We start from the raw sequence: 11047 nt of genomic DNA on the forward strand, positions 1-11047 counted from the left end.
TAACCTTACGAAATGACTATTACAACCCTATCCTTACTTTGACATAAAACATAGCAACTTTTTACATACAATGGAACAAAAATAAAGAATACATTTGGATAATTTATATACTAAAGTTTACCTAAACATATTGCTGATAGTTTCATAAGAGGCCAATCATGAATAACAAGCCAAAAGACAATAAATGAGAAAGTTAGAGCCACCAAAGTATCATGAATGAATCTTGATCTTCAAACATTTCTTGTAAAAACCAGCCCTTCTTAGTCTTCTCCTCTAATTTGGATGCTCAACTTACCCCTATCTAAACCATCTTAATCTGCATTATATCATCATGCAGGAAGTAGGTTTTCTTTCAATGTATTTGGAGGAGGTACTTTAGGAGCAGTAGATTTTTCTGACTTGGAAGAGACAATGAGAATCTGCATCAAGACTAGAACCAAGACCAAGAAAACTGCACAAAATACAACTCCTCCCCAAGAGAATGGACACCATTCAAAAAACTTTATAGCACTAAAGAAAAGGAAACATGACCAACAGATAACAACCTGCATATCAAAAAATAATCTAGTTGTTAAACAGGCGAACAAATGGAAGTGATGCAGCTGTGGAACTAGCTATTTTATGAATTTGCTCCTTCCTCACCATTAAGGATTTTTTTGGTCTTCCAATATCTTGACATTCTTGGTCACCAAATGTACCCGTAGCAAGATGCCGGTCCAATAAAGCATCCTAACATCAGTGTCAGAAGGATAGAATCAAGAGATGTATAATAATTAACCAGAATAAGTCGAAGCATCAATTTACAATACTAAAAGGTGAACTTTGTTAGATGTCCCACATTGGACCAGAGTATTGACTGTGATCTCCTTATATGGTCTTGGAAAATCCTTACCTCAAGAACTAGTTTTTGAGTTTTAGTTAGGCTCAAGATTCATTTCCTTCGCATAGTATCAGGTCAAACCCATCCCTACTCTTCGTTTACTAGTGTTGGGTCCATGTTGTATTGTCCATGCACCAGATGTGTAGTCTTTGGTCGGTCAAGGTGTGTTAGATATCCCACACTAGTTAAGCATACAGGTTATTGTCTCCTTATATGGTATTGAGTAATCCTCACATCATGAGCCAACTTTAGAGATTGAGGTAGTCCCCAAATTCCTGTTCTTCCCAAACTTTACTAGTGTTCACACACTCCCTAGTTTCGTTGTTTCCACTATGGAGCACCTAGCCCCCACCACCCCCAAAATCTTCTCAGAGAGTCTTAGAGAAATAAATGATCTAGACATGGTATTCTTGACAAAGTTTCAAATTCCACAATAAATCAACTAAGCCTTAGTGTATCGAATTCTACCTTTACAACAAAAACATCTCTGCACCATTGTGCAATACCACTCTCATCTTCTGGTAATTCCTGCATCAAACGGCGCTCAACACGCACATGGACCTACAAAGAGACAAGACAGATAAAATGTAAAATTATCATGAGCAGGAACTTAGACATATGCCCACGAACTGCAATGTATGGAGCCATCCCTAATACTTGATGCCATGCTTACTTTGCAAAACATAGAAGACATTCAAAGAACCCCACTTTTACTAAGAATCAACATAAAACAATAATTATACGTGAACACTGCAACAAATCAAATTAAATAAAGAATTGATCCATTCATCTACCACTCAAGCCAGAAATTTGAACTCAGAAAATAGATACTATTAAGGAACAGAACTATAGAAACTTGATAACTATATATTATAATTGATTGTCCTTCCTTAATCAGAGTTAGGATCACTTGTATAAATAGTTAAATACCCCTTGTCGTGGGATGTAAAGACATACTGACATACAAAGAAGTCTTTTCTTCTTTCTCAAATCATACACATAATTGAATTGTTTTATAAAAGAGAGAAGAAAATAGATAGGGAGAGAGGACAGAATGGAGAATGTAGTGTGAATTAAGGAGATGAAAAAGAGGAGATCCTTTGCTTCAACAACTTTAGCCCATTTTTGAACACTAGTGCCACATTTTGTTTGGTTCCTGTTTATTCTATACTAAGAACCAGTAATCCCTAAGGCAGATTCTTCATAAATCAAAAACTGCTCAATCCAATTTATAATTAAAGCAGCAAATTGAACTTCTTTTTTAGGAGACGGTGCATATATTGAGTTTTTTCAGCTGAAAGTACAGTTTTCGGTTTCGTTTGCTTGTGAGATAGAGGGTTTGTTAGTGGAGCTCTAGAATAGATACTGCTCCACCCTTGTGAGCATGTTGTATTACATATTACATAGTTTCTTGTATCTATTCAACTGACATTCACAGTTCAAAACAAACAAGTACAGAAAGTTTATTTATTTGTCAGAAACAACAGCATATCTGCAGCCTCAGTTTTACGCAAGCACCAGTTGACTCAAGTGGGAACAAGGGACATCGAACAACAAAAAATGTAATTGTTGAAGTGTGTGTGACCATCTCATCTAAAGGCTTAAGTTGTTAGAGAGAAAACACTTAGATTTATTTAATTATGCCTTTTAACACTCCCCCTCACATGCAGCCTGATTCTTTTACACTGGCCAAGCACGTGGATTTTTTTTTTATAACAGGCTCTATCTGTTCTAATATCATGGTGAAGTATGTGATCATCTCATCTAAAAGCTTAAACTCTTAGAGAGAGAACACTTTCATTTATTTAATTATGTCTTTCAACAGTAACGTTATCCAGATCTTAAGCAGTGAATAGTGACACAACAACAAGCTTTGTGGACAATATCACAATATAAATCATAGCATTTTGATACCCTGTTGTGAGAAAACTGTCGCAAATTCTCAGATCAATGCACATATGGTGCATCTTTACTATCTCAAGAATAAGTGTAGAAACCCTTTTTATTAGAGTCTGGTGTAGAGGGCAACATTCTCATGAAATCATGACCCGCCCAACACAGTTTGGGCTGATTTTTGACCCGCCCATTTATTAGTTCAGCCCATTTCAGCCCAACCCATAGTAGTCCATCAAAGTTTGGGCTGATATCTAGCCCAAATTTATTTATGAGAAATTTTGTCAAATTATTTTCAAAAAGATAAAGTTTTATTTGATATGTTATATATAGTACTAATAAAGAAAAATAATACTTTTATAAGGTATTAAAGAATTATAAAAGAATAAATAAAACAATAAAAATTAGTAAGAATTGAGCAGGTTAGGTTTTGACTCGCATTTTAACCCATTTCAGCCCAAGTAAGTTCTGAGTGGGTCAATAACCCGTTCATTTATTAACTCAACTCATTTTGACCTGCCCAAATTCAGGCCAACCTGCCCATTTGTCACCTCTAGTTTTGTGTATACTGACATATATACTAACAATATCAGTTTCGGAAAGTAAACAAGTACGTAGGTATGAGCTTACCACAGAAGAACATCCCCTAAGCATTCTTAGCAATGTCGGTCGAGGCTTATCTTTAGGAATTGCAAGTGTTATATCATAAATTGCCGGAATAATGGAACGCAAATGGCTTACTGATGCAACAAAACCCTGAGGAAAAGAGAACACTATCAGATATTTGTTGACGGAAATTTTTTCTTTAATCATATGAAGAACAATAGATACCATAGATAACTAGGCTACATTTAAACAATGTTGTGACTTTTAAGAATCATTCCTCTGAATGTTAAATCCAGGATGAGAAACTGTTATTGTCACCACATTTAAATCACATATAAGTTAGAAAGACTATGCCACCTTGGTTCGAGGAATCAAAACATTCCTTGGGATAGGTTTTCCTACAGAAACAGCATATTCTTGAGCTGCTAAAAGCTTTGTATGTGTGAAGCGAGTTCCTTCTACAAAAACAGCCAACCAAAAAGGTTGGTGGAAATCATTTAGCTCTTGGAATCCTGACTGCATTAAAGACCGAAAGAAGAAATAAATGCAACAAACATAAGTAGAAGATCACAGACAAAACAGATAAAGGTAGAGAATGGTACCTTCAAGATGTTTTCATCCTTGTTCCAGCTTCTCTCAAGACTGATACAACAAGAAAACCACATTGACCATCCTAGAACCTGCAAATCAATATTTCCTTTTCTGTTGAGCTAAGGAAGATGGATTAACGCATTCCTCAGTCAAAAAGCAGTATTTTTTCCCAAATGCTGTAGCACAATGATGAGTTGCATAGCATTGAAGTCATTTTATTAGATTTGCTAAGTGTATTGAGCATCATAGGCGAATTTTGACCCAGCCTCTTCTGGTATCATACACTTCAAAGTTAAGATTTGCAATATTTTATGCATTTTGTTGGTTTTATTATGGGCAACAACAACAACAATTACTATGTTAATTACTTGCCTCTTGTTGGGTTTTTATCTAAATGCAGTAATTTCTTTAGTTAAAGTTACACGAACGGATGAACCCATCACTCCTTTGGTTCAATAATTGGCTCTTGAATGATTAAGTTGTTTTTACTTATAGTATATGTTATACTAAATGCTTTTCAAAAATCTTTACATTATTAGGTGTCGAACTCAAACAGAGATGTAATGTATCTATAACCAATTCATTGAATAGAATATAATCCCAAGTATAGATAAGCCCTATCAATATCTAGGCCAACTACAATGTACATCATAATTGAAATAGGCTTAACCGATTTCGGAATACCTGAAAAGATAAATTGGCTTCGAGAGGCTCAACCGTGATAGATTCATAGAATCTAATGCATTAGTAATTGCATTTAAGTATAAAACTAGACTGGTTTATGGAACCTCCACCTAAGGATAGATAAGACGCAATTATAAATTGGTGTAAGGAACGCTGTAGATTAAAGTAGGAATCCCACCATATTATTAGAACCAAAACTTGAGTAATTGTGAGTTGAATTATGACCAAAAGACTGTAGGTGAGGTTGACACCCTATCATTACATTATTAGTTTGTGCTAATCAACCAATCTCTCATTCAATCTCTTAAATGGTGCCATAGGAAAGCACAACCATGACTATTATAGTCTTCATGGGATCGACAACTCTACCCACTGCTCTACACAAAGCTTTTGCTAGTGTCATGCAGCACACATCACTCAAGAAGCTGATTCTAGATAGTAGAGGAATATAAGATGCTGGCTTGATACTTGGATAAGTCACACCTCTCTAAAAGAAGAATTTTATGACTTCTCTAGTTTTGGTAACAATACTGCAGCCACTATCACAACGCACAGCAAGCTATGGCTATGAGATTAGATTTAGAAAGAATTGATAAGATTGGATATGTTAAAGAATGACCCAATTGCTTGGCAAAATGGAAAATATAAAAGACTTTTTGATATGGTGATTCATTGAGATGGGCACCAACTAGAGCAGCTTACAGTAGCTATCTACATAGGGGACAGTATCAGCTTCTTTGCAAAAGAAGAGCACCTCTCACAGTGGCTTGATGGAGATTGTAGAATATGAAGCTTTTTTCAGTTAAACAGGCGAAACACAAACATATTATTACCGTTCTCAGCATCACACTTTCAGAAGAAGGGTTTGGCTACCTGTAACAGGTGTTAAAAGTGTGATGCTGAAACGGTAATAATATGTTTGTGTTTCGCCTGGTTGCTACTCGGCTTTAAAGCGTATTCCTTAATCTGTGTGGCATTCAGTGGGTAATGCCTGAGCCACAAAAGAACTCTCTTGAGCTGGACAAGAACTCTAGCACAATAGACAGATTAGAAGGATATATCACAGTGGCTTTTTTGTGGTATATCCCTAGAGGAAATGAAAACCGATATTGGTTTCAACTTTTACATTTGCATCATTTCCTTGGTGATCTTCTGTTGAATAAAATCCAACTTACTTCAATCAATCGATCAATAACGCCTTAATCACAAAGTCCAACTTCTTAACAAAATAAAAAGAACATTATCCTTAGGAAAGCTAACAAAAACCTTCAGAAAACTGAGGAAACCATTACCCTACATAGAAATTATATAGTAATTGCCTTAAATGTATTAAAAAAAGAAAAGGAAGCCGTAATTATGGCAAAACCTAGATGAAGGTGATAAGTTATAAACACAAGGTAGCAGAAACTGTGCATGTCCTCTTTACACTGTTCACTGTTGATTGATTTTATTCAAAATGGTGGAGAATATCTTTGTAAAGAAATTTAATTCTGCACTCTTTAACCGAAGACCATATGCCTCAGCAATATATAAAATGAAAGTTGCATTCATCTGCAAATCCGACTTAGCAACAACTGGTACCAGAGAGCATATAACAAAGTGAAGAATTCTGATGGTGTCAAGAACTTACTGGAAGATATGATAGAGACTTCTTTGCCAAAGCAATTGTGTTTCCGAGACAACCTACTCGCTGTTAATAACCATAGAGGAAAATATCAAAAGGTAGATCCTTCTGCTTCAATGGGGAATCAGAGTAAGTTTTCTTCCCAAAAGATAACATGAGAACAAAAGGAAGAGATTATAATGCTACTATTTTATATAAGAAAAGCATAGAAGTCATAAGTTCTACACAAAGAAAAAAGAGACCATTCTAAACACACAATTGAGTTCTCATTCTAACAATGTAGACTAAAATGGAGGAACTGACATTTTGGGTTACTGGACCACTAGAGGTGACAAACAAATGGCGTATCAAAGATTTGATATCCAAGGTTTTCTCAACTTAAGAAATGGATGCTTCTAGAAAGAGGGGATTTTGATGCATCAAGAAAAAGCAACAATTTGATGCTGCAAGAAAGAGAGAAACTAAAGTTGAAGTAGACAATCACCTGAGCTAGAACCCATCCAACAAGCCAGTCAATGTCACTTCTATGGTTGGAGATTATTAGTGCAGGCTCTTTTCCTGAAATCAGTTATTATCAAAGAATTCATAAAGCTTACACAGGAAAAATGAAGATACAGACAGCTTATCTGGCAAAATAATTCAGGTATGAAAGCTGATGAAATTTTCTTACCCATTATCCCATAAGTTTCTTGATCTGTGTATAGCTCAACCTGGCAGTAAGCACAAAATGCTACAGACTTAGTCTTAAAACACAACAGAAATCAATATGGTGAATGTTTTTAATGCAACCCTTTCCTTACATAATCAGGGACTTTTTCTACCAGAAAACAAATTTTATTTTGTATTCCACATGCATAACTAAAAGGCAACTCTGCTGCCACATAGATGGCCCAACTCATAAAATAGTACTTAAGAGAAATAGGATGAACTTCCTTTTTCTTCCTACTATGGATAATTCATTTTATCAGATTATCAATTAAAACTCATTCTGGACTGCTTCTCAGTGCCAAAAATATAACTATACAAAAAGTGGAATAAATTTCTTAGTTACTTTCATCGGCTTGAGCCATTTCCAACAAAAATTGTTCAACAAACACCTGAAAATAGTATCATAACAAGTTTTAGGACACTTCTTTCAGTTCAGTTTCACTCCCCCTCTTTCTGTACCATCTCCTTAAGCTTTCTTTTTAAATTTTCCCTGTAGGTATGCTTATTATTTTGGACTCTGAACAAGTTTCATAAGTTAAACTGGTATTGCTGCTGGGTATAGATGACAACAAGATTTGCTAGGGTAAATCATAATTATGAGTTTGGTAAAGGAGGTGGCTGAGGCAACGCAGCTCAGTTTGTGGGCGGGGAGGAGGATTATCAACCAAATCTATGAGTACTCTTCCTGCTGGTTTTGATATTGGCTTTTTATATGGATGTAATATGCTGGCAGGTCTAGACTATATTCATATTGGTGATCTCTACTTTCATTGAATAATTGGCTCCAATAGCTCCAATGATAAATATTTCAGTAAACATCAGATATACAATTTTCTCCTTTTCTCGACCTTCTTACAGCACTTGATACTTTTCTATGGATAGATTCATTTATTAAGCAAAAATATTATTTCATTGATAACAACTAATGGAAATATTTCGGAGAAGAACTCCCCTGCAGTGAAACAAAATGATTTTATATGTGATGCCTTTTAAAAGTATAGAAGTAAATATATTTATAACCAATTAAAGGATATCAAAACAAATTGACAAACAACTAGAGAAATGTATTGCAGAAACAAATAACTCCTCCCCCCCTACTTGAGCAACATTCTGCTACAGCTAAAAAGGAAAATGCTTTCCCCATGTCATAGATAAGTGATTTTCTTAGAAAGAGAATTTTTTGATATTCAACTAAAGAAGCACAATGTTGTGGGGAAAAAAATCCCTATATTGAACAGTCCTGTTATAGTTAAAAGCAAAATTGCTTTTCTATGTAATGTACATGATTTTTCTTTTGGATAGCATCATTAATTTGTTGAAATTTTCTGTTGTAGTGTAAAATAAAACCAAGAGGAAGTGTCAGGATTTTGAAGCTCCCAAGATTTATTCTTGTCTAGCCACCCAATATTTCTTTCTTTTTTTCTTTTAACAACAAACTAATTGAACTCCTCTAAGGGTAGCAACCATCTGTTCCATAAGTTTTCTTAGTATTGGCTTTCAACTTGAGGGTATTTATATAAAAAAAAAATCATTTGCTAATACAACCATGTTTTCTGAGCAGCAATTACTTCCCATCCTTACGGATTTTTCCTTGTTTTACTGTTTAATGTTTACCTCTTTCATTATTCTTCTTCCTCTCTTAAAACACCAATACTTTGTCCTAAAGCATATATTCAATATCAAAGTGGTCAGACAAGATTGGTCTGCCATCTAGAGGTGGAAAAATCGATGACTTCTGAAAGTAATATTTACAACCATTTGCTAAAGATCAGACAAAGTAAAAAACGTCTACATCATATGTTTTCCCACAGCCAAAGTGACGTCTGGTGACATGTTATCACTCCCTAAGAATCTGGAAGGATCTCAGGCAAAGTGCATTTGGGACATCAGATATAAGACTTTTTCCTCGCACTATGTCTTCGGGACGTGGAGTATAAGAGCAACAGAGCAACAGAGCGACATCTATCAAACAGAAGGAAAATACAGAACAAAAGAAGCTATACAAAGTCCATTGCCAGAGATGTTCCCTGCTTTGCTACTAGAAGTGTCTAACTAGAAGTCCGAAGATAGAACGATATCTCTATTTGGAACCAAATTGGTTAACGAGTGGATTAACTACTCTTGCTTTTTTGAGAAGCCTGAATACTGCCAATGGATAACTTTATAGGAGTATGGACAAGCCTACCAAAGCCAAAGAATAGATTACCCTGATACAACTCCCCACCAAAACAGTCTTGTCAAAGAAAGGGGGAAAAGGTTATAAGCATTTGATAGCTGAAATGCACATTTGTTGCACTAACATGTTCGATATAATTACTCCAGGGTTTACAGTTGCTTGACTAAACAGCACCCTCCAACATTTTTGGGATGAAGTAGAACACTCTCACCGACTCTACAGGGACAACTGGACTGCCATCACTCTTTTCAAAAATTGTAAATAAGACCACTAGCTTGTTTACAAAAATGATTTTTTGTTTGTTTTTATGGAACTTTTGCCCACTTATGTACTTCTAATTTATTTGAGATGAACATTAGTTGAATTGCAAAAAAAGAAGAGAAGTACTTGAAAAAAAACGTGTGCTCCTTTTCTTCAGGAGTTTAGAATTCTCAAAATCAACAAGAGCATTATGGTTCTAAATTTCAGTAGACATATTTGGAAAAAAGAAAAATAGTAACTTAAATAATGATTCTAGCACAAAATGCAAGTAGCTATAAATGCATAAATGTAAACAATCAAATTTAACAATAGTCCTCAAGCACCTTAACATTTGCCCACCAGTCGAAAAGCCATACGATTTCCAACCATAACAATTCTGCGACTTCTTTGTTTATCCTTCTGAATATGTTTTTAGAAAAGGGTCGAACTAGAATGAAGAGAAGTGCCTGAAAGTAATAGCATCTGAGAAAATCATTTGAGTGCATTTATATATCAAATGTAATCATGTAAGAAAAGGAAGACAAAGATTGCAATCGAACAGCAAAATAAGCTAAAATCAAACACAATGGTTCTACAATTGTTATTGTGCATTCAATAGACTTAGATAATACTCATGAATATTAGAGTGGAAAAATAGGCAACAAATAAATTGGAAGTGGTTTAGGCATGTATCTTAAGAACAAAACAAAATGAAACAACAAGTAAAAGATTGTGGCGGATCAATGACATATCATCAAACATATTATACTCACTTCACATAGCCATCAAGATATCAAAGGATTCTCTTCATCCCAAACACTGTTCCAAGTACATTGTCTAAGATTTTTTTAGTTAATCCCATACATTGGTACACTGATTTTCTGGAAACTACATAAACACCAGCAAATCCACTTCGCAAAACTAAATATTACTCCCTCCATTTCAATTTATTTGTTTTACTTTCCCTTTTTAGCCCATATCAAAAAGAATGTCTCTTCCCTTTTTTGGCGACTCTTTAATTTTAACTTTCCACATAACATATTTAATTCCACAAAATTAAACGACATTTTGGAACATTCTACTTATCTTTAGTTTAAGCCCACAAAATTCGAAAGTCTTTCTTTACTTTCTTAAAACTTTGTGTCAAGTCAAAATTAGACAAACAAATTGAAACAGAGCGCCTACGTTTTCAACAACAACAACATGCGCAGTATGGCCAAAAACTTACACATACAGACAAGTAGAATAATCAAAAATTAAAAAAACCAACATTCCAATAGACCAATGTGGGCATAAAAGGAACAATTCAAATAAATGCTGAAGCCATAACATTGCATGAAACAACCCCCCCAAAAAAAACGCAAAAATAGACAAACCCAAGAACAACAAAATACATAACAGATATTCCACGAATGACAAAAGCAACGTGAGATCTAATCCAAAAAAAAACTTATTATATCAAAAAAAAATTGTTAGAACAAGGATGAAATGGACATACCTGAATAAAGTTGATAATGAGGCCGGATAGAAGGAAGAGAAGACCAATAGGAAGAATAATGGCAGCGGCGATTGCCATATTGCTAAGAAATTAGCCACATCCAAAAATGATGGATTCAAGAGACATATTGAGGGATGTATAGTTGGC

At 34.8% G+C, this 11047-nt stretch overlaps 1 protein-coding gene across 3 annotated transcripts; it reads right to left on the reverse strand.

Annotated features, from left to right (window-relative positions):
* On the reverse strand, positions 1-11047 carry LOC125844065 (1-acyl-sn-glycerol-3-phosphate acyltransferase PLS1-like). 3 transcript variants are annotated; one of them, XM_049523302.1, is made up of 12 exons: positions 10901-11041; positions 9747-9869; positions 6949-6988; positions 6763-6836; positions 6285-6344; positions 3982-4059; positions 3737-3895; positions 3404-3529; positions 1349-1441; positions 643-729; positions 375-545; positions 1-297 (listed from the first exon to the last, which is right to left on the reverse strand). In XM_049523302.1, the coding sequence occupies exons 1-12, from the start codon at positions 10976-10978 to the stop codon at positions 292-294; spliced, it is 1095 nt and encodes a 364-aa protein (XP_049379259.1). In that variant the 5' UTR covers positions 10979-11041; the 3' UTR covers positions 1-291. The 3 variants fall into 3 exon arrangements, with proteins under 3 accessions (XP_049379259.1, XP_049379258.1, XP_049379260.1); XM_049523301.1 differs by lacking the exon at positions 1-297 and having other exon boundaries at positions 311-545; positions 10901-11047; XM_049523303.1 differs by lacking the exons at positions 1-297; positions 1349-1441 and having other exon boundaries at positions 311-545.

This window comes from Solanum stenotomum, chromosome 11 (assembly GCF_019186545.1).
Source record: "Solanum stenotomum isolate F172 chromosome 11, ASM1918654v1, whole genome shotgun sequence".
NCBI lineage: Eukaryota > Viridiplantae > Streptophyta > Magnoliopsida > Solanales > Solanaceae > Solanum > Solanum stenotomum.

Coding starts and splice junctions, on each gene's coding strand:
- LOC125844065 (XM_049523301.1), bottom strand. CDS start 10,978: ATGGCAATCGCCGCTGCCATTATTCTTCCTATTGGTCTTCTCTTCCTT. Junction 4,060..6,284: donor AGTCTCTATCATATCTTCCA/GTAAGTTCTTGA, acceptor ATTGATTTGCAG/GTTCTAGGATGGTCAATGTG. Junction 3,530..3,736: donor TTTTGATTCCTCGAACCAAG/GTGGCATAGTCT, acceptor TCTTTTCCTCAG/GGTTTTGTTGCATCAGTAAG.